The 26,659-nt window shown below is 44.5% G+C and overlaps 1 protein-coding gene across 2 annotated transcripts; it reads right to left on the reverse strand.

Moving 5' to 3' along the window:
• Nucleotides 1-11,168: 11,168 nt before the first annotated feature.
• Nucleotides 11,169-25,586, reverse strand: THAP1 (THAP domain containing 1). 2 transcript variants are annotated; one of them, XM_084628128.1, is made up of 3 exons: nt 25,321-25,586; nt 23,536-23,731; nt 11,169-12,051 (listed from the first exon to the last, which is right to left on the reverse strand). In XM_084628128.1, the coding sequence occupies exons 1-3, from the start codon at nt 25,389-25,391 to the stop codon at nt 11,614-11,616; spliced, it is 705 nt and encodes a 234-aa protein (XP_084484254.1). In that variant the 5' UTR covers nt 25,392-25,586; the 3' UTR covers nt 11,169-11,613. The 2 variants fall into 2 exon arrangements, with proteins under 2 accessions (XP_084484254.1, XP_084484253.1); XM_084628127.1 differs by having other exon boundaries at nt 23,530-23,731.
• Between the last annotated feature and the right edge of the window lie 1,073 nt (nt 25,587-26,659).

Here is a 26,659-nt window from a genome sequence, read left to right on the forward strand (position 1 = left end):
AGGATGCCCATCTTTCCCCCAGCACAGATTGCTCATAAAGAGAAACTTGGGGCTATATTATCCCTTCTAACACAGACTCTCTAAAGCAGGGAACCATCTTTAAAGGAGGTCCTGGAGCAACCCCTGGAGGTTCATTGTAGCCAAGGGGGTTGCTGAGTTAGGGGAGAGTCTAAAAGATATCTTCCCAACAGGAACAACTTGGGGGAAGCTCCACAAGAGATTCCTCATAAGTGTTTCTCTCTCCTCTCAGTTTCCCTGTAGGAGGGCTCGATCTGGTCTATCGCTGTTTGAAAGACAATGAGATGGCTTGGGATAGGACACGGTCCTTCTTTCTGGAAGTGCCAGATAATGCTTTCAAGCTAGGAGCCAAATTTTAGTTTGGCTTATTACATTTAACATGTGCACGGATATTATTTATTCCTACTGGAGCATCCTTTAAGATTAGACATGTGTTAGTGTTTACTGCTAAGCCTCTAGCTGCTGGCCAGTGGCCTTGTGTTTTGAAACACCAAAAACCACCTTCCTTTGTGCTTGTAGTATACATGCCATACCAGCAGGCCCATGGGAGAGCATGGTGCATCATGGCTACCATCAGCTCCCTTCAGCAGCTTCCACTGAAATCAATGCACGCTACTGATTTAGGTGCTTAACTATAAACTTCAGAGCCTAACTACACCTTCATATGTTTTGGCAATTAGTATTTTTCATACATGAGCTACCATCATTTGACAGTGCCATGGGTCCCAATTCAGCAAGGGAGGAATCCCATTGACTTCAGTGGGCCTACTCTTGTGATTAAGGTAAGGCATATGCTTACATGTGTCACAGCCCCACTTGTGTATTTGAACTCTAAGAGGAGAGTGGAAGGAGCCAGACAACTCAGTGCCTTGTACTCCCTGAGCACAAGAGGGGCCAAGAAGGTGTCAGAACTGGCAGTAGCCCTAGCTTCCCTGTCCGAAAGAAGTTTTACTGACAAAAGTGCAGTGTAGACATAGCCTCAGACCCTCTCTGGCAACTTCCTGCAGCACCCCTCCATGAACACGGCAACAATTTCTAAAGCCACTATCCAGCCCCTATTTTCTAGTTTACTTGGGCTGAAGAACGTAACTACAGTAACTCTATGATTACTTTAAATATAACCAGCCCATCCTAAACAACTTTTCAGTCAACAAATAGATCCCAGTTTTCAAACAGGCCTGAAGGCGGCTACACAAGGGGCCAAGATAAATTCATGCCACAGTTTAATAAACAGTCAATCAAACCATAACAACAACAACAACTAGTGAGTATTCAATATAGAAAATCTTTTAGCATTAAATTCTGCATTCCTGTGCTGGTAGAGGGATGATCATCTATGTATCATAGAGTCATAGAATATCAGGGTTGGAAGGGACATCAGGAGGTCATCTAGTCCAACCCCCTGCTCAAAGCAGGACTAATCCCCAATTTTTTCCCCAGTTCTCTAAGTGGCCCCCTCAAGGATTGAACTCACAAGCCTGGGTTTAGCAGGCCAATGCTCAAACCACTGAGCTATCCCTCCCCCTGACACTAGTCTATACATTATTTGATTATTTAAATAATCATTTAAAACGATAACTTGGTTTTATTTCACCATAGATCTGTTATGGACACAACTCACCGGAGACTGACATGAGTGGACTGAAAACTGAGCTCCCATTATGACATCATCCACTACTATGATTTAGGCAGTCAGAGGTGAAAGCACATGTGGTTCCAAGCTCTTGTTACAGGAAAATAAGCATGGTTAGATTCATTTCAAGCGATGCTGTTACCCTAATCTTTCCCTTCTTAAGGCCTTATTCTGCACTGCTCTGGTAAGTGGCGCTGGGAGGTCTGCCGATGGTGGGATTTGCTATAGCCCTCAGGGGAAAATCTTGGCCCCATTGAAGCCAATGGGAGTTTTGTTATTGACTTCAATGGTGTCACAATTTCACCCTTTAAAAGAAAAGGAGTACTTGTGGCACCTTAGAGACTAACAAATTTAAATTTCACCCTTGGTGTTCGCTTAACTCAGCTGCCCAGGAAGTCAACAGGAGTTTTAATAATTGACAGAACTCTGCTTCCATGGAAGTCTATGTTGAAAATTCCACCCTGAGTGCCCTCAATAACCCTTAGATTCCCAATGGAAAGTGAGAGTGCTCAGAACCTGACAAGACCTGGCTCTTAATCTGTGCCATTATTTTATATATAAGAAAAGCAGGACTCAAGTAGGATACAGAGACCCAAAACCCTGTCTTACAATGTTTAGTTACAAAATAAACAACCCTGCATTCCCTGAATAGGTATTTCCATTTGTGAAAACAGCAGAGGGTATTCTTCTTTATAAGTCTACACAGATAATGAAAATATTTCTGTTTTCTTACATGTAACCCTTCTGCCCATCAGAGTTGGCAGCAACAAGGACCGGGTTCAGCATCTAGGGGTTCCATTCCAATAACACAATGCAAAACCGGCTCGAGCCCCCACCCAGTGACCTGGGACAAATATATACCACCCCCGTTGGGCGCCTCCAAGAGGCAATACTTCCCCTCTCGCAAGCACAGAGTCTGAGTGTAGCAAAAAGCCTTTTAATAACAGAGATAAACAATGTGGTATTATGTGGGGGAAACACCACAAACAGGATTCATAACATAACCCATGAGCAAAAACCCACCCCAAGCAAATTGGGGCATGTCCTTTCCCTTGGGTTCTTGAGTCCAGCAACCCGAAATCACCCAAAGTCTCAAAAGTCCAATGGCCCAGAAGTCTCTGTCCCTGGTCATGGCAGCCCCAGAGTTCAAAAGTTTATCTGCAGAGTTTTACCTCCCAACCTGGGTGGAGATGGGAGTGGGGGGAGGGGAGAAGAGGTAAGGGGGCACCTTACATGATCTGACTGCCCCACAGCTCCATAGGGCTTCACTCCGCTAGCCAGTCCACAAACTGCTCCGCTCAGCGTCCCACAAACAGTTCCCACCATCCCATGAACTGCTCCGCTCCACATCCCACAAGCAGCTCCTGCCGTCCCATAAACTGCTCCACAAGCCGCTCCAGCCATCCCGCAAACTGCTTCACAATATATTGTCAGGCTCCCCCACTACTTAACAGAACACTCAGGGATTTCAGCTCTTAGTCAGTTTTTAGCTCTTTTGTGATTTCAGCTTGTAGTAGGGGAGCCTTAGTGCTGGTACACCATTAGCCCAAAGCAAATTCAGCTCAGCAGCCTGTAACTAGACTCCTAATGGAATCAACATTAGTGCTGATATTCCACAGTAGAGAGAAGAGGAAGTGTAATTAGCACATAAGACCCTCACCAGGGGGCCCATACCACCAAGTATAAATACCTGTCCCCAGCCTCTCTCAATTCATAGAGTTTTAGAACCCATGTCCCTTGCCTAGCGAGTGCTACTTAGTTGATGGCGAGTCCCTCCATCATAACAAAAGGCCCAGTACAGTTCCAAGCACAGTTCCCATAATCAGGGTAATAAGAATTTATTCTTCCTGCCCCAATAACAGAGACACTGGGGATCCCACAGAGGCCAAAGGGACCATTTGGGCAGATATGGCCTCATTCTAGGTGGGGTGGGTGTGCCTATGCAAATGAGATCAGCCCCTGATGTTCTTTTCCACAACTTGCCACACCTCACCACCAGATGTCAGGGTGGAGCTCATCCTGACTCTGCTTACATACACAAACACAAGACCAATATGGTAGGAGTAAATATATTGAAATTATAAACAACTTTCTCACCTAGAGTACAATCCTTCAGCATGGTCTGATTATGTCTGTATGGTCTAAGAAATAGAATATTCTCTGGTAAAATCTACATTTTATTTTGTTTCTATGTTTCACAGTATTTTTCCCCACCACCTCTGCCACATTTAAAGACGAATGATGCAGCATTAATAGTCATCAGAATACTGCCGATGAAAATTAGTAAATGTGAATTGACCCTGCATGCACCTCCAAGAGCCAGTACATCTGAAACAAATGCAATGAACAGTGTGCTGTTTTGTTTCTAAGTACAGAAGAACAGAGAGAGAAATAAACAAGAAGTTTGAGGAGGGGGAAAGGGTAGGTAATTCGGGAGCTTAAACCCTGACAAATGATTAACTCAATGAACAGAATTGTGAGGGAAATAGAGGAAAGTCAGGGTATTTTAAAAGGACAAGGCTAAGCACAAAAGGGAAAAGAGAAGAGATCAGAAGCAGCATTTAAGCCTAGAAAGGCTATTTGAATAAGCAGAGAAGTCCCACCATATCTTGTTACATAGAAGATGGCTTCAGTAGATAGCATGTGGTGGAGAGTGAATTCTGAACGGAGGACCAGCACATCATCATCTGCTGCAAGTGTAAACTGACTGTTCCTCTTCTGGACTGATAAGAGCACTAGATTCAGAGATTTTTGTTTTGTACATGGATCCAGCTTGTCAGAAGGTATTTGGAATAACTTGGGAAAAGCACCAATTACAGACAATATAAATGTTCTTATGTATTATCATTTTATATACTGATGTCAATTACCTGATGTTAGAGGGCTTATTCCTTCACTCACTTACTTCCCTGGTCCTTCTCGCATGAACAGAGAACAACAATACCCGAAGTCCAAAGGTGCAAACAATCTGATGTTTATTGGGGTGAACTTCTAGCAAGCATGATTCTAGTTTCCTTCCTTAGTGTCCCCCTTCCCAGCTCTGACACCACAGAGCCTTACACCTGTGTCCCTGTTCCCATTCCTGCCCTTAGCCATGATTCCAATTTCCTTACCCCCATTCCCATTTCCCCTTTAGCAAAACATGATTCCAATTTCCCATTCCGTGTTCCCATTTCCCACACCCACCCACTCACTTCCTGATTGACTGCAGACTATATAGTAAAACTTGAGTTCTGCTTAGCTGTACCTTAACCAATCATTTTCCTGAAATTTAACTAACCAATTCTAACATACTGTAACATGATTATGTAACCAATTATATCCCACCACCTTAATTAGTTTGCACCCAGCAAAATTAATTATACAGCAGACAGAAACAATCACAGAACCAGACAGAGATTATATAGACAAAGAATAGCAAAGTGGGAACTATAATGACAAAACAATACAGAAGTGAGGATTTCACATCCCAGCTATTGATAAGTGAGTTCTTGCCAGACAGGATGCTATCAAACTAAGTTTCTTTTTACATCTTCTAGGCACTTCCCTTTCTCTGGAGGTGATAGGCACTATCAGGACAGGATTGTATTCCTAACAGCCCAATAGCACCTTCTTTCAATGTGACTAGTTTGGAATGTGAGGATATGACCCGTTGCTTCCCAGCTTATGGCTGCCTCTGTTGCTTAGCCAAAGACCTTAGCCTAAGAACAGGGCCTCAGACTGTCACAGTAAGAGAAGGCCTTTACACCGGCAGAAAGTGATTTTGATTCTTTCTTTTATACCTCTAACTAGCCAAGTGATAAGAATACACCTAAATTCTTAAAGTACAGGCCTTTGCAGATAGGCCTGAATATCTATATCCTAACACCTGACAGCTGTTATTTGGTATATGCATGGATCCAAAACATGAAGTCATCACTTCCTTAATACCAAGGCCATCTGATGAGGGTTCAAGTAGTCAGGGAAGCGGAAAAGCCCTATGTTAGGATATAGATATTCAGGCGTGTCGGTAAAGGCCTGTACTTTAAGAATTTAGGAGTATTCTTATCACTTGGCTAGTTAGAGGTATAAAAGAAAGAATCAAAATCACTGTCTACCAGTGTAAGGTTCTTCTCTTACTGTGACAGTCTGAGGCCCTGTTCTTAGATTAAGGCCTTTGGCTAAGCAACAGAGGCAGCCATAAGCTGGGAAGCGACCGGTCACATCCTCACATTCCAACCTAGTCACATTGAAAGAAGGTGCTATTGGGCTGTTAGGAATACAATCCTGTCCTGATAAAAAGAGACAGACTGAACTGGTCCAAACAAAAAGACTTACTGATATAATTCAAGGACTTTATTACGATCATGCCTGCTAAAGAAGAACAGTGTGAGACTGGAAATCAATGAACCAAAATGGGTGTGTCAGAAATTAGGCCTAATTGGAGAGGAAAAAAGACCCATCACTCCCTTTTGGGGTCCTTAAAAAACAAAGACTTTATGGAAGAAACAGACAGAGGCAACTGTTACACTTGCCATAGGTACCGACTCTATGAGTGCTCCAGGGCTGGAGCACCCCTGGGGAAAAATTGGTGGGTGCTCTTCCCCCAGCTCACCTCGCCTCCCCTCCTGAGCATGCCACGTCCCCGCTTCTCCTCCCAGTGCTTGCCGCTGCAAAACAGCTGTTTTGTGGCGTAACAAGCTCTGGGAGGGAGTGGGGAGGAGCGGGAATGTGGCACATTCAGAGGAGAAGGCGGGGAAGAGGCAGGGCTGGGTTGGGGATTTGGGGAAAGGGTTGGAATAGGGGCAGGTAGGGGGCAGAGTTGGGGTGGGGACTTTGGAGAAGATGTTGGAATGGGGGTGGGGCGGGGTCGAGCACCCACCGGCGCCAGCAGAAGTCGGCACCTATGACACTAGCTGACTGAAAGAAGAGGAAGGAGTGAGCTTCACCATCATGGCAGACATCCCCTCTGTCTTCTAGGACCCCAGACCTTCTTCATCCTAATCCTGAGATGTCCTGACCAGATCAGGCCACAAAAAAGGAGCCAGATCACACCACTTATCTCCACAGGCTCCAGCTAAATGCTGAACATCACATAGGATGAGATATGGTCCTCACCACCCGCCATGGGTCCTTTTCCTTCCCCGTGTTATTTCTTTTCTTTCTCCTTCCATCTAATAAGAGTCTGGCTAGCTGTCCAAAACTGCGTATTTTATAGCACTGCTGTGACCAGAAAGCAGCTAAATACAATGCCCTAAACAGCCTGATGGTCGTACAAGTTTGTCAGGTCTCTGAGTGGCTGTTAAGACTGTGTGCTGTATCTGTGTTTTTCCAGCAGCAAGGGTGCAAGTGAAAATCAACACCCTAGACAGAAGCTGCATTTTCTATCTTTGCTATTCTTTTCCCTTTTGTATATGTGTTTGTTCTGTCTTCTAAGAAACGGGATCGGATTTAACAGCGGCAGATCCAGGCCATCTCAACTAACTTATTCTCTCTTCCCCCGGACAGACAGTTATTTCCTTCTGTAATACCATCTAAGAGACTGTGAAACAAGGAGGGGAAGTAGGAACTTTCTTCTTAAAACTCTCTCCAGCTGAAAGGGAAAAGGGGTGTTGTTACAATGAAAGCCTTCTTTAATACCTTACATTTAAAATGCTTTAACTATTTTCCCTTTTTTTCTGTATCTTTAATAAAAGGTTAAAGGGTTTTGAATGATGTGTTTGCTATGGTACTAAGCAGGCTAAGGTCTCTGATACCAAACCTTGTTTAAAAGAGTTTAATGCTGGATGGTTTCAGGGTCATGTTAACACCTTTGACTCTTTGAGCCCATATATTCCACCTCGTTAATACAATATTCCCCACCTTCACGGAATATTTGCTACTGAGGCAGGAATTCCTCTTTATTAAGCCACTATACCCCCGTAACATATGGACTCCTGATACTTCACAGAGCTCTAAGAAGTGGGAATTAGCCATTTACATAGGGAATCCTGCATTGAAGTAGAACCTCCTACACTAGCAAAAGGGAAATTGGGGGCAGTAGGAAGATATTTTTTGTTTAAAGGGGGTGACAGTACAACAAGCAAAGCAGTAAAGTCAATTGTAAAATGAAAGCTTTACAAAGTGATCTACGAGTCCAGATTCTCAGCTTTTTATTTTCACTCATTTTTGCCTACTTTAACAACTCGTAACTTCCCTGAATTGTTTTCTTCATCAAGGTTTTGAATTGCAGCTATGTGTATTTGAGCAGAAATCACTTGTTTCATTAGCAATCAGATAAACACCACTATTAAAAGCCTTCTCTCAGAGCCTACATTCCACACTTTTTTCAGCCCCAAACATTTTTCCAATAAGTGTTTGAGGCTGCTGCTACGTGCACACAGGAGACCTGCAGCCAGCAAAAACAGGAAGTCACCCAGGCTGTTATTTACAGCAGACCGTGTGAACGGTATGTGCATTCCAGTGAAAACCCCTTTAAAGGAACTTTCCCAGTTTGTTTTACTCAGATTTTCTTTTTTTAATGAAGAGATGCTTGGGAAACTAGTCCATACGTATGGTTTTACTTCAAGGTCCAGTAGTGGGCAGCCTCCACCTCTTCTTCACATACTGCATTGACTGCAGCATGCAAGTACCTCGGCTGTAGAGGAGATTCCAGTGGGGCAAGAATCACCTCTAGCAGGATGAGCTACGGTTTGAATGTTAGGTTTTACTAAAAGGCTTGCCATAGACATCAGTGCTGCATGGTAAAGTTACAGCTGCTGGGGGCCTGGCAAAGACAGTCATCTATTATGTTAGCTGCCGTAAGAAAGGAATCAAAGCAGGGAGTGAAGAGAAGCTTCCAGTGGGAATAAAAATGCTTCAGCAGCATGGCAGGCTGCCTCTCTTGCCTGTTGCCATCAGAAAACTCATTACTCATTGTGGTATTTGAGGAAGTGAAAGCAGTTGGGGGCACAGTTCCTACTCTACCTCTGTACTGGAGGTCGGATTTCATAAGGCAGCACGCACACAGAATAGCAGTCACTGCGTTCTGGATCCAAAAATCTCAGTACTCATTTGGGCCTGAAGTCAGCAAGGTACTTACATGTTTAAAGTTAGGCATGTGCTTGGGTACTTTGCTGAGTTGGGGGCCTGAAGAGCAGGAACCCACAGAAACATGCTTGTAAAAGGAAGAAGAATAAGCTGATGTACTGTACCCCACATAACCATGCACGGTATCAGTAGGTGAACATTAACAATTCTTTAGAACTGACTATGCTTTTGTATTAGCCATTTTTTAACCTAAATAATTCCCAGTTTATTTTAAGTACTTAAGGGTAATAGCAAAAAAACTTGAGTATTAGTTTGCACATTTTTGTTTTATATTTTCCGATGCTTTTTTCCCTGCATCTGAAACCACAAAAACATCCCTTATAAAACTATTAAAATGACAAACAATTTGGCAAAAGGGGGTGGGGGGGGGGAGAGAATAGAAGTACTCTAAAGCTAAACCACACTGTTTGCTACAAGAAGAAAGGGAGTACTTGTGGCACCTTAGAGACTAACCAATTTATTTGAGCATAAGCTTTTGTGAGCTACAGCTCACTTCATCGGATGCATACTGTGGAAACTGCAGAAGACATTATATACACAGAGACCATGAAACAATACCTCCTCCCACCCCACTCTCCTGCTGATAATTGATCACTAGCTATTACCAGCAGGAGAGTGGGGTGCGAGGAGGTATTGTTTCATGGTCTCTGTGTATATAATGTCTTCTGCAGTTTCCACAGTATGCATCTGATGAAGTGAGCTGTAGCTCACTAAAGCTTATGCTCAAATAAATTGGTTAGTCTCTAAGGTGCCACAAGTACTCCCTTTCTTTTTGCAAATACAGACTAACACGGCTGTTACTCTGAAACTGTTTGCTACATTTCCACAGGGAATGCATATTGAATGTACACAATTAAGCTGAGACCTTAAAAAGCCTGAGTTTAACAAAAATGCTCTTAAATACAGGAACACTACCAAACACTAATGAAAGCAGATTCAGAATGGTTGATGCCAGAGTATCAAACTGTTTCTAAATTCTATTTCTCATTCTGAAATGCCATGTTCAAAAGAGCAGCGCTAAGAAGAAAATGAAACAGGTATTTTTAAAACCCATCTTGAATTAGAACTGCTAATCAGAGCTAGAATTCACACTGCATAAATGTGGACACAGAAAATCACTCTCCTGCTTTCTAACAGATTTGAGCCAAGGGTGGGTGGGTGGGGGTGGGGGTGTGTGTGTGTGTCTGTATTTCACTTGTAGTGACTAAATCAAGGTCAGCACTGCAGCTTCTCATTAAAAAACTAAGATGATAATGAACATAAATGGTGTGATTTCCAAGTCTTATTAGACATAACACAAATTCAAAGCTGTTGTACTAAGTGCATCATTCTAAAGGGGCCCCCCAACCCTAATCCTGATTCTGCACTGATTTCGGAAGTCACAGTCGGATGCAATGAAAGTTGTGAGTGCTCAGCACCCTTGAAAAATCAAGCCATTTATTTGGTGCCTGGTGTTAGGCATATGAGTTTGAAAGTTTTGGTCGTAACCTGTCTCAGATTACCCATTTGTAAAAAGGGGATAATACCGAGCCCCATGCTCCCCTCTGTTTTAGGCCATATGGGAGCAGAGTACCCTACACCTCCACCACAAGAGGAAATGGGGACAACATGGTATAGTCCCACCTTCCACAAAGCTCTCACATCCCTCTGCACCTGGCTCCCTGCTTTAGACACTGTGGCTTATCAGAGGCACTGCTAGAAACAGCCACTCTCAGCAGAATGCTGCCTTCCTGATACCATTCTAAGCAGAAACATAGCGTAACATGGGTTTGATGGAACTTCCAATGCAGTATTAAACCTGCTTCCTCTGGGGAGTATATCTCCCAATAGCTACAGCTTCAGAGTCAGATATTTTAACGTTTCCCTCCTCCCATGAGGTTTTCCAAAAGAAGAAAGGGGGTGCATTTCATGGGGCTGACTATACACTTTCTCTAACTCACTGGAATGATGTTGGATTAGTGTTTATACAATGCTTTGACAATATAACATGCAGAGGATTATTAGCTTTCTAACCTCAAACTATCCCATCCTGCAAAACGCAGAGAATAAAAGATAGGTGGGATTTTCAAAAGTGCCTCTGTTCCCACTGAAGTCTATGGAAGTGGGAGCAAAGTGAGGCAGATGTTAAATGCTTTTGAAAATCTTGCCCCCCATAGTCTTCACTCCCAGCTGAGACACTCTTTGCCCACCCAACTCCCAGGCAACCATTCCAAAATTCTGTTATACATTTTATACTTGTTTAACCTGCATCCTCCCCCTCTTAAAAGCATGGCGATTTTTAAAACCAAATGCAGATTCTAATTGTGAGATATGTTTGTAAAACATTTTTTCAGTTTATTAAAACTAGACATTGAAGGGTTAGATTTTCATTGGTAAATGTCAGTAAATGACAATTTCATATAAACGAATGGAAAAATATTTTCATCAATAATCAAAATTACTGCTTGAGAATTTATTAGCGATTTAAGGACATTTACTTTGTATATTTTGACATGTAATGTTGACAATTTGTGTTTTAACAGTCATAGTGCAATTCAAAACATAAAGCTTTAATCTACTGTCATTAAACAATTATCTGACCCTCCCCCCCAAAAGTTTGCACAGGACTGAACATTTAAATTATCAACCAAAAAAACCTTAAAAATAAACAAACATTGATATTTTCCATCAATATTACAAAAAAAAAAAAGTCTAATTCTGCCAAGCCTAATTAAAAGTGTTAAAAGCTGCAATGACAATGAATAAACTGTGGTCTATTGAGTATTTTATAGCTTCTTTATTATTTTTAGAATGGTTTTACACACAATTAGAGAGCATTTGTTTTTAAACTGAACTTCTGTGTTAGTCTGAAGAGCCTATTTGGCACTGCCCCTTTAAAATTAAGGTCAATGTTTTTATGCAGGTACTTCTACGATTTCAAAATAGTCATTAGGTAGAATCACATAGCCTTTTCCTGCCACTATGTCTTTTTCCTTCTGAAACTGAACGATCTCTCGCAATTTTTCAATCTGTCTTTCCTGACGTCTGCATCGCTGCTGCGCTGTCTTGAGCTTCTTTCGCAGTTTTTCAACTTGTTCCTCCAGCTGCTGAATTCTCTTTCTTTGATGTACTGTATCCTCTACGGTATAGTTGTGATCACAGAAAACGGCAAGATTATTAGGGGTCTGGAGAGGAGGCATTAATAATCCAATACTTGGATCTACCAATCTTGCATCTATTTGAGGCAAAGGAAAGGAAGGTTGCGGTGGGGCAGGTGGTAACAGAGGAGGGGGTGGTGGAGGGGGTGGTGGTGCTGCAGTCAGATCTTCGGGTTGCTCTGTAAATTCTTCAGTCTAAAACAGCAAGACAGAAAGTACATTTTAATCTGTTTTGTGAACAGCATATCTAATTGCCACATTATAATCTATATGCAACAGTTTCAGCACCGAGCTGACAATGCACTAAGCATGGCTGAAATTAGTAAATAAAGGTGATAAGCACCCCACTTTTTAGCATTAATTCTGTTCATGAAGTTTGATGGCCTACATTTTCAAAAGTGACTAGTGATTTGAGGAACCTCAGTTTTCAATGCTCAGTTTGACCCACCCTAAAGGCTTAAAAGTCTCAAGTTGGACACCTAGAAATTGAGGCAACCAAAATCTCTAGTCACTTCTGAAGACTTTGTCAAAACACTTATAAAATTATAAACTGTCCAGTCTTTAACTCCACCACATGGTTGAAGAGTTATCAGCTGCAAGAACTCAGTCACTTTAACCTAGATACACTTGGTGTACTTATCTAGCACAGATGGAATGTGCCCAAGTCCCCCCAAAACAGGAAATGAACAGAGGGAAGACTTAAATCCTTTCTGCCCCAAAGATATAGAGAGCATTCAGAATTGCATCTGTTTGGACTCTTACATGAAACACTGCTCTTGAAACACAACAGTAAGCATATCCAATATCTAGCAAAAACAGCTAAGAACTTCTCGGTGAAAGGTGCATTGAGCTGGAAGTCAATTTTGTAACTGTCTGCTTTGATGGTCTCAATGCGTTTAATGGCATTAACAGTGTCAGAGACAGAGATGCCATATACTTCACCCAAGTACTTGCAGATTACATAAGCTGTTGCCAAATCCTCAGAGCACAAGGTTCTAGGGGTATGTTTATACTATGTAAGTATTGTAGGCGCTTCCTACATCGACAGAAGAGGTTTTGCCATTGATGTAGATAATCCACCCCTCCGAGAAGTAATAGCCACAAAGAATCCTTCTGTCAACCTAGCTCTGTCTACAGTGAGAATCCAATTTACCTAACAAGGTGCAAAATTTTTCACAGCCCTGAGCGATCGAGCTAGATCTAATATATAGGTGTAGACCATGGAAATACAGCACTATCCAAGACATCCTAGCCAAGCAATTTAGGGTCTGTTTTTAATCTACTCCCTAGACATTGCTTCTGCATAGACTATGATATTAAGCAGAGTGTAACTGGAAAGTCAGTTTTGCTTCTGGTGTTGATTTAAAGTTTCTTGTAGGTGCCTATGTATAATCAATCAGTATACATTAGCACAACTTCAATCTGACAATCCCAGTTGTATGCCTCAGATAAAATGAACCTATGTTTTTGTCAAAATGTATCTTTTAGCCTCACACATGAAGATGTCAAGCATTTTGATCAGGTCAAACTTGTACTAGTCAACTGTAATTCTCAGAGCCCCCTTTGTGGGGAAGATTGCAAGGGGAAGAGGAAAGCATGTCTCTCAGTAAGCAATTCACCCTCCTTAGGAGCACTTGGGACAATCTTACAATTGTCAGACTAAGACTTGTAGAAATTGGTATCCTCCAATTCGAGTCTCCACTTTTTGGGTGATGGCACATGGCATCTTTTATAAAAGATCTCCCTCTCAGTATACGTGGCCTGCTCCCTTGGTATTCCATCACGGACCTATTATGGGCGAATTCAAAGCATTTCTTATACCCAATTAAGTTTTCGTTCCAAAGATCCTAACAGGAAAAACGGCAACAAGTATTAAAATAAACAGTATTACACAGCCTTTTACATCAAGATCATCAATCTGAACCCTGCCCGGAGAGTAATGGTTACCACTATCTATGGTCATTTTAAAACCTCTGGAAATGAGCTGGTAATATCACAACAGCTCCGAGTGAGCATCGCCAAATCCACCTCCACAACTTACACTAACAGGCATCCTTACTAACAGTACAAAAAGAGGGGCCAAAGAATGAATGAGCACAGAGAGAATTACACTCTGCTCCCTAGAAGTGGTCCATCCACATGGGTTGAGGCACAGTGGTCAGATGCAGGAACTTGAACTGTCACTGATCCTGATATATTTGTCCTGTGGCAGCTTTTGAAGACTAAAAAGTATTGGTGTGCCACCCCACCTCCTGGACAGCAACTTGGTTAGAATATTCTCCATCTCACCCTTTCTCTTGTGTCTAACTTGGTTCCCACCACACATCTTTTCTATCAGGGAAACACAATCAGAGAAGAAAGTATAAAGGAAGTGTATTTACCTGAAAATGGCTCATTTTTTCTTGCACACGCTGTGTCTATCTGTCTTTCTTACTAGCTGCCTTCCATTTTCCACTTACAATCCCTCTTTACTTCCAGGCTATTTTCTTTATTTTCCTACTCTCCTGTGTGCCTCTCTCCCCATCTTTTTCCCATCTGTCATCCCCCCATATCTCTTTGAGCTTTTTCTGCTGTTCTTCTGCTATCCTCACCATCCTCTCTGTTCCCTTCTCAAAGGGGCAAGCGAAAGGAGACTTATTGGTGCATTTATTATCTCCCTTATAGAAGCTAGGAATCTTCCAAATCACTCCTGTTCCGTGCACTCAGTGTGCCGAAGGGGAAGAATTGAATAACCCACTCTAGTCCCAAGGGTAGAGCCTGGGTGTGTCACTCAGTGGTACAATGAAAAAAAAAAAAACACTTGCTCTGTCAGGAGGAGCTACATTTGGATGTTTGGAGGCAGTAACACTGCGTATGTAACAGACAAGGTGTGTGAGGGGAATGCAGAGGTAATATATATACTTCTATTACATTCCACTTTTTCTTGCACTTCATTTCGCTAAAGCATAGCCCAGGCACGTAACACTCTTTTCTGAAAAGATAGAAGAGTTCAACCTCACAGCTATGGGATCAAAAACCCTGAATGTAGGAATTAATAAACAGTAGAGCGATCAATAATTGCACTGTTAAAGAATAATAGAATACCATTTATTTAAATATTTTTGGCTGTTTCCTACATTTTCAAATATATTGATTTCAATTGCAGCACACAATATAAAATGTACAGTGCTCACTTTATATTTATTTTTATTACAAATATTTGCACTGTAAAAACAAAAGAAATAGTATTTTTCAACTTGTCTAATACAAGTACTGTAGTCCAATCTCTTTATCATGAAAGTTGAACTTACAAATGTAGAATTATGTCCAAAAAATTAGTGTTCAAATGTAAAACTTCAGAGCCTACAAGTCAGAGCGGTGCTCTTTTAAGACGTCTGAAAGAACGCTCCACACCTCATCCCTCTCAGATTTTGGAAGGCACTTCAGATTCTTAAACCTTGGGTTGAGTGCTGTAGCTATCTTTAGAAATCTCACATTGGTAGCTTCTTTGTGTTCTGTGAGATCTGCAGTGAAAGTGTTCTAAAAACCGAATGTGCTGGGTCATCATCCAAGACTACTATAACATGAAATATATGGCAGAATGTGGGTAAAACAGAGCAGGAGACATACAATTCTCCCTCACCGAGTTCAGTCACAAATTTAGTTAATGCACTATCTTTTTTAAACGAGAGCCATCAGCATGGAAGCACATTCTCTGGCACGGTAGCCGAAGCATAGGAACGTTTACTATATCTGACACATAAATACCTTGCAATGCTGGCTACAGATGTTCTCACAAAAGTTCTTACTTTCTGGTGACATTGCAAATAAGAAGTGGGCAGCACTATCTCCCGTAAACGTAAACAAACTTGTTTGTCTTTGCTGAACAAGAAGTAGGACTGAGTGGACTTGTAAGGTATAAAGTTTTACATTGTTTTGTTTTTGAGTGCAGTTATGCAACCAAAAAAACCAAAAAACCCTATATTTGTAAGTTGCACTTTCACGATAAAGAGATTGAACTACAGTACTTGTATGAGGTGAACTGAAAAATACTATTTCTTTTATCATTTTTACAGTATAAATATTTGTAATAAAAATATAAAGTGAGCACTGTACACTTTGTATTCTGTGTTGAAAGTGAAATCAATATATTTGAAAAAGTAGACAGCCAAAAAAATTAATACGTTTCAATTGGTATTCTGTTGTTGAACAATGCGATTAAAACTACAATTAACTGAGATTAATTTTTTTGAGTTAATCACGTGAGTTAACTGTGATTAATCGACAGCCCTAATAAACAGCAAAGAGTGAAAGCGCTCTACAATTCCTTAGTGAACAATTAATACACATACAGACATTTGCAAAAAGCATTAGGAATACTTTTGAATAACTTATTAAGTAAACTATTAAGCAGTAAACCTTTTGGTGATCCTTATACAGACTTCCTCACCTAAAAACAGTGTGCATTACTTTGCACTTATCAGTGTTGAATTTCATCTGCCAGTTTGTTGTTCAGTTTTGTGAGATCCCTTTGTAACTCTGCAGTCAGCTTTGGACTTAGCTATTTTGAATAAATATGTAGCAATTGCAAATGTCTGCATTTCACTGTTCACTCCATTTTCCAGATCATTAATGAATATGTTGAACAGGACAGCTCCTTGGCAGAACCTCTCTTCATTGTGAAAATGGAATATTTATCCCTACTCTTTATTTCTTATCTTTTAACCAGTTATTGATCCATAAGAGTCCTGTTATTCCAGGACTATTTTGTTTCCTTAAGAGCCTTTGGTGAGGGACCTCCTCAAAGGTCTGGTCTACACTATGAGTTTGTTAGATTTAGCAGATTTAATCAAATTAACCCTGAACCCATCCACACAACGAAGCCATTTTTTTCGACATAAAGGGTTCTTAAAACCGATATCTGTACTCCTCCCCAATGAGGGGATTAGCACTGAAATCGATATCGCCGTTTCGAATTAAGGTTAGTGTGGACGCAATTCAAAGGTATTGGCCTCTGGGAGCTATCCCACAGTGCACCATTTTGACCACTCTGGACAGCACTCTGAACTCGGATGCACTGGCCAGGTGTACAGGAAAAGCCCCAGGAACTTTTGAATCTCATTTCCTGTTTGGCCAGGCGAGCTCATCAGCACAGGTGACCATGCAGTCCCAGAATCAAAAAAGAGCTCCAGCATGGACCGAACAGGAGGTACTGGATCTTATCGCTGTGTGGGGAGAGGAATCTGTGCTATCAGAGCTACGTTCCAAAAGACGAAATGCCAAAACTTTTCAAAAAATCTCCGAGGCCATGAGGGATAGAGGCTACAGCAGGGACACAACAGTGTGCCACGTGAAACTTAAGAAGCTCTGATAGGCGTACCAGAAAACCAAAGAACCAAATGCATGTTCCGGGACAGAGCCCCAGACATGCCGCTTCTACACCGAGCTGCATGCAATTCTAGTGGGGGCCGCCACCACTACCCCAACCCAGTCCGTGGACTCCGATGATGGGGTACTCTCCGCCATGCTTGAGGATTTTGTGGACAGGGAAGATGAGGAGGAGGACGAGCTTGAGGACAGCACACCGTTCTGCCCAACACCAGGATCTTTTTATTACCCTGACTGAAATACCCTCCCAACCCAACCAAGCCAGAGAAGGGACCTTTGGTGAGTGTACCTTTTTAAATGCAATACATGTTATAAAAGCAAGCGTTTTTTAAATGATTAAGTAGCCCTGAGGACTTGGGATGCATTCGTGGCCAGTACAGCTACTAGAAAAGTCTGTTAATGGAGCAGAAATCCTGCAGGGACCTCTCCATGAAGCTCTCCTGGAGGTACTCTAAAAGCCTTTGCAGAAGGTTTCTGGGGAGAGCAGCCTTATTCCTTCCACCTGGTAGGACACTTTACCACGCCATGCTAGTAGCAAATAATCTGGTATCATTGCATGACAAAGCCTGGCAGCGTATGGTCCCGGTGTTTGCTGGCATTCAAGCAACATCCGTTCTTTATCTCTCTGTGTTATCCTCAGAAGAGTGATATCATTCATGGTAACTAGTTGAAATAGGGGAATTTAATAAAGGAGACATTCAGAGGTGGCCATTCCTACTGGGCTGTTTAACTGTGGCTGAAAAGAAATCCTCCCCGCAGTTAGCCACGCCGGGGGGGGGGGGAGGAGGAGGGGGACACTGGCACTGAGCTTTTCATGTTTGGCTAGCTGGGATCTTCCCTGATTCCAGCCACTCGGTTGGGAGGGGGGGGTAAAGCAATCATCCCAGAGAATTGAATGGGGGGAAGGGGTGGTTAGTTTGGTTTCTGCTGCTGCATGTTAACAGGAAAACGGCAGCACTAAATGGCCAACTCAACGTGCTTTGCTTGGTACAGGAGAGGAGGGCGCTGCTATTATGAAGGTTGCAGAAGCCGAAAGGCTATGGCTTACCATGGCTGCCTGCAAGCCAAATTCTGTTGCCCGGCACTGTGTGTGTGATCTCTAATGCCAAAGCCGCAGGCACTCACTATAAGATGCAAAATGCGACCTTGTACCAAAATCACATGTGCTATGTAATGCGAATAGTGTTATTCACCGTGAAAGAGTATAGCCATTGTTCTGTAAAATGTATCCTTTTAAATACTTCACTCCCTTTTTTTTCCCTCCAGCAGCTGCAAATGTTTCAAGCCTCCCTCCTCCGTCCCAAAGGCTATCTCAGATAAGGCAGCGAAAAAAACCGCACGCGCAATGAAATGTTCTGTGAGCTCATGCAGTCGTCCGGCACTGACAGAGCTCAGCAGAATGTGTGGACGCACACAAAAGCAGAGTACAAGAAAGTGGCAGATGAACATAAGGAGAGGTGGCGGCAGGAAGATCAGAGGAGGCATGATGCAACGCTGGGGCTACTGCAGGATCAAACGGATGTGCTCTGGCATCTGGTGGAGGTTCATGAACAGCAGTAGGATCACAGACTGCTGCTGCAGCCCCTGTTTAACCGCCTTCCCTCCTCCCCAAGTTCCATAGCCTCCTCACCCAGGTGCCCAAGAACACGGGGGCGGGGGGTGGGAGGAGGCTCCGGGCACCCAACCACTCCACCCCAGTGGACAGCCCAAGCAACAGAAGGCTGGCATTCAACAAGTTTTGAAGTGGCCTTTTCCTTCCCTCCTCCCACACCCCACCCGGGCTACCTTGTGAGTTATCTCCCTATTTTTATAATCAATTAATAAAGAATACATGTTTTTTAAACGATAGTGACTTTATTTCCTTTGCCAGCAAGCTGTGATCAAAGGAGGGAGGGCGGGTGGCTTACAGGGAATTTAGAGGCAACCAAGGGGACAGGTTTTCATCAAGGAGAAACAAACAGAAGTGGCACGCAGTACGCTGGCCAGTCATGAAACTGGCTCAGCCTATAGTTGAACAGCTCCTTACTACTGTCCAGGTTGCCTGTGTACGGCTTCATGAGCCAGGGCATTAAGGGGTAAGCTGAGTCCCCAAGGATAACTATAGGCATTTCAACATCCCCAACAGTTATTTTCTGGTCTGGGAAGTAAATCCCTTTCTGCAGCCATTTAAACAGACCAGAGTTCCTGAAGACGCAAGTGTCATGAACCTTTCCCGGTCATCCCAAGTTGATGTTGGTGAAACATCCCTTGTGATCCACCAGTGCTTGAAGCACCACTGAAAAGTACCCCTTTTGGTTTATGTACTGGCTGCCCTGGTGGTCCGGTCCCAAGATAGGGATATGCATTCCGTCTATAGCCCCACCACAGTTAGGGAATCCCATTGCAGCAAAGCCATCTACTGTGACCTGCACATTTCCCAGAGTCACTACCTTTGATAGCAGCAACTCAACGATTGCGTTGGCTAATTGCATCACAGCAACCCCCACAGCAGATTTGCCTACTCCAAATTGATTACCAACTGACCGGTAGCTGTCTGGCATTGCAAGCTTCCACAGGGCTATTGCCACTCACTTGTGAAGTGTGAGGGCTGCTCTCATCTTGGTATTCTTGCACTTCAGGGCAGGGGAAAGCAAGTCACAAAGTTCCATGAAAGTGCCCTTCCGCGTGTGAAAGTTTCAGAGCCACTGGGAATCATCCCAAACCTGCAACACTATGCGGTCCCACCACTCTGTGCTTGTTTCCCGGGCCCAGAATCGGCGTTCCACCGCATGAGCCTGCCCCAGTAACACCATGATCTCCAAATTGCCGGGGACTGTGGTTTTAGAGAAATCTGTGTTCATGTCCTCATCACCGTGCTGCTGTCCCCTCCTCACCTGGTTTTTCAGGTGCTGGTTCTGCATAAACTGCACGATAATGCACGAGGTGTTTACAATGGTCATAACTGCTGCAGTGAGCTGAACGGGCTCCATGCTTGCCGTGCTATGGCGTCTGCTCGGGCAATCCAGAGAAAAGGGCGCAAAATGATTGTCTGCTGTTGCTTTCACGGAGGAAGGGAGGGTTCACTGATGACATTTACCCATAGCCACCCGCGACAAATTTTTGGCCCCCTCAGGCACTGGGAGCTCAGCCCAGAATTCCACTGGGCAGTGGGGACTGTGGGATAGCTACCCACAGTGCACCACTCGGAATGTCGACGCTTGCCACAGTACTGTGGACACACACCGCCGAATTAATGTGCTTAGTGTGGACGCATGCACTCGACTTTATATAATCTGTTCCCAAAAATCAACTTCTGTAAAATCAGAGTACTTTCGTAGTGTAGACATGGCCAAAGACTTTCTGAAAATCCAGGTACTCTATATTACCTGGATCACCCTTATACAGATGCTTCTTGACACCCTCAAACAATTCTTATAGATTGGTGAAGCATAACTTCCCTTTACAAAAGCCACATTGACTGTTCCCCAACAAAACATGTTTATCTGTGCACCTGATAATTCTGTTCTTTACTATAGTTTCTACCAATCTGCCTGTTACTGAAATCAGGCTCAGCAGCCTATAATTGCCAGGATTGTCTCTGGAGTGTGTTTTAATAATTGGTGTTACATTAGCTATCCTCTAGTCATCTGATACAGAGGCTTGTTTCAGCAATCAGTTACATACTATAGTTAGTATAGTTACAGACTAACACGGCTGCTACTCTGAAAACTATAGTTAGTAGTTCTGCAATTTTGTATTTGAATTCCTTCAGAACTTTAGGGTGAATGCCATCTGGGCCTGGTGATGTATTACTGTTTAATTTATCAATTTATTCTCAAATCCTATTGATGCATCAAAGTGGGACAGTACTTCAGATCTGTCACCCAAAAAGGATACCTATCGGGAGTTATCTCCCCCACACCTTTGTTTCTTTACATACATTTCAGTGTAAGTCTGCAACAGAACAAACACTCTTGTACACTTTAACATGAATACACACTGCCTTCTCATCTTTTCAGTTTCTAATATGGCTTCAAAATATGCCTGGGTCTCCAGAACATGAGAAGGGCAGCCTCTCTCAGTTCCCTCCAAAACACATGAGAATCTCCTAAGCAAAAACAGCAGTTCAAAGATTCTTGCAGTCAGCAGCTAATTCCAGTCCCTGAGCTAATAGCGGACTGCTTAATTGGTATCTATGTAGTGTTGTTGTAGCCTCATTGGTCCCAGGATATTAGAGAGACAAGGTGGGTGAGGTAATATCTTTTATTGGACCAACTTTCAGTTGATGAAAGAGACTAGCTTTTGAGCTTACACAGAGCTCTTCTTCAGGACTGGGAAATGTACTCAGTCCGTGTCACAGCTAAATACAAGGTGGAACAGATCGTTTAGCATAAGTAGTTAACACACATTTTCAAGGGACCATTAAAGATGAGGACCAAGGTGTCAGATATAAAGTGATCACTTTGTGAAAAGTGTTACAGGTGATAGGGTGTTTTTGCCATTTATCAATTTTCTTTGTAAGTTCATTCAAGTGTGTAGTGATTGTCCCAATAACAACTATGTGGGTGAAATGAGACATTAGTGCACTGGAGACATATTAACGGGCTACTTCACTTTCAATGGTCTCTTAAAATATAGATTAACTACTTATGCTAAACTACCTGTTCCACCTTGAAAGCTTGTCTCTCTCACCAACTGAAGTTGGTCCAATAAAAGATATTATCTCACCTGTTAGGGGGCTTATTCCTTCACCCACTTACTTCCCTGGTCCCTCTCGCATGAACAGAGAGCAACAATACCCGAAGTCCAAACGTGTAAAGAATTCGATGTTTATTGGGGTGAACTTCCAGCAAGCATGATTCCAGTTTCCTTCCTTAGTATCCTCCTTCCCAGCTCTGACACCACAGAGCCTTACACCTGTGTCCCTGTTCCCATTTCCCCCTTTAGCAAAACGTGATTCCAATCTCCCCCACCCACACATCCACTCCCTCACTTCCTGATTGACTGCAGACTATACAGTAAAACTTGAGTTCTGCTTAGCTATACCTTAACCAATCATTTTCCTGAAATTTAACTAACTAATCCTAACATGATTATGTAACCAATTATATCCCACCACCTTAATTAGTTTACACCCAGCAAAATTAATTATACAGCAGACAGGAACAATCACAGAACCAGACAGAGATTATACAGAGAAACAATAGCAAAGTGGGAACTATAATGACAAAACAATACAGAAGTGAGGATTTCACATCCCAGCTATTGATAAGTGAGTTCTTGCCAGACAGGATGCTATCAAACTAAGTTTCCTTTCACATCTTCTAGGCACTTCCCTTTCTCTGGAGGTGATAGGCACTATCAGGACAGGATTGTATTCCTAACAGCCCAATAGCACCTTCTTTCAATGTGACTAGTTTGGAATGTGAGGATGTGACCGTTCACTTCCCAGCTTATGGCTGCCTCTGTTGCTTAGCCAGAGGCCTTAGCCTAAGAACAGGGCCTCAGACTGTCACAGGAAGAGAAGGACCTTACACTGGCAGACAGTGATTTTGATTCTTTCTTTTATACCTCTAACTAGCCAAGTGATAAGAATACACCTAAATTCTTAAAGTACAGGCCTTTACCGACAGGCCTGAATATCTATATCCTAACATCACCCATCTTGACTCATTGGTTTCTAGCAAGATAGGGAACCTATACCTTTACCCAAAGTGAGACAAGTACTGGGACACAGCCTTCATTTCAGAACCATCTCTTTGGCCCTGCATCAATCAGCTGATGACTCTAATTCACATATTTATAACCCTTACCCCAAGTGCCAACTGGCTCAGCTCTCAGGTGGTGACTGTGTGGAACCGCAAGACCGCTTGCTCTTAATGGAAACTTTCCATATAGTTTCACAAAAACAGATGAGCATTTCTAGTTATTACCATACCTCTCTTCTAGATGTCTTGGGACCCTTCTAAGTTCTCCTGCTCTCTACACATGTGCAGAAATAGACGATCAGACTTAAATCCATATCTCCGTAACACTGCTTCTCTCCCTTCTTTGCATTTTAAAAGAATCTATACTTATACTACAGTATTTCATAGAATCATAGAATATCAGGGTTGGAAGGGACCTCAGGAGGTCATCTAGTCCAACCCCTGCTCAGCCAATCCCCAAGTTTTGCTCCGGATCCCTAAATGGCGCCCTCAAGGATTGAACTCACAAGCCTGGGTTTAGCAGGCCAATGCTCAAACCACTGAGCTATCCCTCCCCCCAGTATAATTTATGTATACATAAATTAAAGTATGTATTATAAGAAAGAGCTTTCATGTTTACCTTTACCTTCTCACTAGGTTCAGTATAACAAAATATTGTGGGCACGGCATTTTCTTTCAGTAGCTTGTTGTTGCACTCTCTTTTAAAGCAATCTGGAGTAAAGTGTTCTGAACAAATGCTGCTATACTTTGTTGGTTTGAAGTTTTTTCTTTTAACAGCAGCTTCCCATTTCTTGCAGAGATCAGGTCTTGTGAGAGGAAACCTGCAAATGAAATAAACCTTCAGCTCCATTTCAAGGCTTTTTAACAAGACAATAGTACTGTAGATATATATAAGACACTTATGACAAAGTATTGGTGTACCATCTAGAAACACTAGTCATGGACCAGGACCCCCAGTGCTAGCTGCTGTATAAAAAAGGAACAAAAAGCCCCCTGATACTGCTACATTCAGCACCATTGCTTAGGGCAGGGGTGGGCAAACGTTTTGGCCCGAGGGCTACATCAGGGTTGCGAAATGGTACGGAGGGCCGGGTAGGAAAGGCTGTGCCTCCCCAAAAAGCCTGCCCCTGCTCCCTCCCACTTCCTGCCCCCTGACTACCTCCTCAAGCCCCCCAACCCATCCAACCCCCCCACCTACTTCCTGTCCCCTGACTGCCCCTACCCCTATCCACACCCCCACCCCCTGACAGGCCCCCCGGGACTCTCAAGCCTATCCAACTGCCCTCTGCTCCCTGTCCCCTGACAGCCCCCAGGACCCCCTGCCCCTTATCCAAACCCCCCGCTCCCCACCCCCTTACCATGCTGCTCAGAGCGGCGGGACTGGCTTATTAAAAAGCCTGGGAGGTGCGCGGGGGCAAGCTATGCTGCCCAGCAGGAGCGGTAAGCCAGAGCGCTCCCCACACAGCAGCATGGCTGCAGGGGTGGGGGGACAGAAGGGGAAGGGCTGGGGGCTAGTCTCCCCGGCCAGGAGCTCAGGGGCTGGGCAGGACGGGCCCGCAGGCTGTAGGTTGCCCACCTCTGGCTTAAGACCTGATTTTGCAAGCTGATAAATACAGCCATCCCCTTGCTGGGCATAGGGACACAATAGGGAGGCACAAGGGGTCACCTGCGTGGATCAGCTTGCAGATCTCTTAAAGGACGTGGACAGACCAGAGCCGAGGGGCAGGTTTTTTGCATTATTCAGGGGAACTGAAAAGAACAGGCCAACATCAGGCCACCCAACGAGCAAGTGGCAAGGAGGATTCCAATACAGAGCACAAGGCCTCAAACAAGCACGTTCACAGGACACCTGCAAAGTGCGAAGAAACCTCAGACTCGGTCACAAGTTCTCCTAGGAAGCTAAAAACCAAGCGGTGCAGATGCCTGGAGCCAGACCCAGTGTCAGACCGGCTGGCGCAGCCCCTCGTTTGCCCAGCGTTTACGTCTCCCTGCAGGCCCCGAGCCTGTGGGTGAGGGCCATGCCACTGAGCTGGCCAGCACACGCCAGGCGACAGGGCTGCCTGCTCCGGGCTCTGACCAGGCACGTGTCCCAGGGTGCCAAGGCAGGGTCGCCTCCTCCCCCAGGAGGGGCGGGGCAGGCTCTCACCAGCGGTTGTACAGCGCAGGGCACAGCGGGGGCCTCACCTCAGAAACCCCTCCCCCCCCGCGGGAGGAGCAACTGAGACAGGCCCCACTTGCGCAGGACAAACGCTGGGTGAGTGCGCGCCCCAGTAGCCAGTGCGCACGCGCTCTGGGCCTCTCGCCAATGACCGTTACTCCCCGCGCCCCCAGCGCGCACCCTGGGCATAGCCCCTCCCCCCGCCGAGGCGCGCTCCCGCCCCGCGCAGGCGCGCTCCTGCCCCGTCCTCACTTGTGGAAGGAGATAGGTTTCTCTTTGTCGTATCGGTTCCGGCAGCGGTAGGCGGAGCAGGACTGCACCATTCTCCCCCGCCGACAGCCGCCTGCTCCGCTCCGGCACCCACACAAGAGGGGCGCAAGGACCCAGCTAACTCAGTCACTGCCCGGCCCCCATCCCCTTTTCTATTAGCCCCTAGGAGCAGAAAAGGGACACGGCCTCTCCCGACTTCAAGATGGCGCTGCCAGCTTCAGCTCAACTGTCGCGATAACAGCGCATCGCTCTCCTCTATTGGCCGTTCCCCTACGCGTGGGTGGAGTCTTTCTGATCAGCCCACCAATAGGCGCAGAGGCTCCGAGCGCGGCGCGGGCCCCAATCGCCCCGCCCCCTCGCTGTCCTCTGCTCCTGCTCCGCCCCCTTTGCTCCCGTAGCTGGACAGGAGCCTGGCAGTACCTCACTGCACTTGTTCCAGCTTGAGGCCACCCCCAGGCCGCTTCATTTGCTGAGTTCCACTCTGCTGCCTCGGGCCAGCAATTCTGTCCCCTGTAGCTACTAGGGGCTGCTCTCCTGGGTGAGGTGGGAAACAGCAGGCAGGCCGGGGCTGCTTCCTACTCCTAGCTTCTCCTGCGCCTGCTGTTTTTCGGGACAGAACAGTGAGAGGGGAGCTGCAGCAGCATAGGCCACGGCGGGAGAGGAGACCAGTGTTCCTGGAAGTGTAACTAAGGCTGCGTCTACACTGTAGGCTGGCCAGATAGCAAGCGTGAAAAATCAGGACAGGGGATGGGAGGTAATAGGAACCCATATTTTAAAAAAAGCCCCAAATATCAGGACTGTCCCTGTAAAATCAGGACAACTCATTACTCACTGCCATTTTCAGTGCTAAAACTTTAGTCATTAAGGGGTGTGAAAAAACATCCCAACTGAGCGACAAAAGTTTTAGTGCTGAAAAGCGCTGTATAGACAGCGGTTTATCGCCAGGAGCCACGCTGGTGTAGTCATACCCTAAGCCATGTGGATGGGGAGAAGCTGAACCGGTCAGCATCCTATAAAGGCCCTGGGGGAAAAGGAGCTTGGTTTGGAGGTGCAGGGACAGAAGCACTGAAATGTGCCAAGAAGCCTGAGTAGATGAAATGTATGAGGAGCAGGGACAGAGGAATTCCTAGGGGGAGGAAGCAGGAGAACGACTGGTGGATAATAGGGGCACAGGGAGAATTGCTATATTAACGGATCGGTCACTAAGGCCTGAGGTTCATTCATTCAGCAAGCTGAAGATGGCACGCACTGAGTGGCTCAAAAGGAGCTATCATCAGCTTGGTCAGTGCCACATTAATACCCCAACCCAAGGAATTTTAAG

This window comes from Lepidochelys olivacea, assembly GCF_965140295.1.
Source record: "Lepidochelys olivacea isolate rLepOli2 genome assembly, chromosome: 5".
NCBI lineage: Eukaryota > Metazoa > Chordata > Testudines > Cheloniidae > Lepidochelys > Lepidochelys olivacea.

Excerpts from the sequence above, each read along its gene's own strand:
- THAP1 (XM_084628127.1), bottom strand. The coding sequence starts at position 25,391 with ATGGTGCAGTCCTGCTCCGCCTACCGCTGCCGGAACCGATACGACAAA. Across the intron at positions 23,732-25,320 it reads AAACCTATCTCCTTCCACAA|GTTTCCTCTCACAAGACCTG; the intron begins GTGAGGACGGGG and ends TTTCATTTGCAG. Across the intron at positions 12,052-23,529 it reads AACCTAGTGAGAAGGTAAAG|ACTGAAGAATTTACAGAGCA; the intron begins GTAAACATGAAA and ends TTGCTGTTTTAG.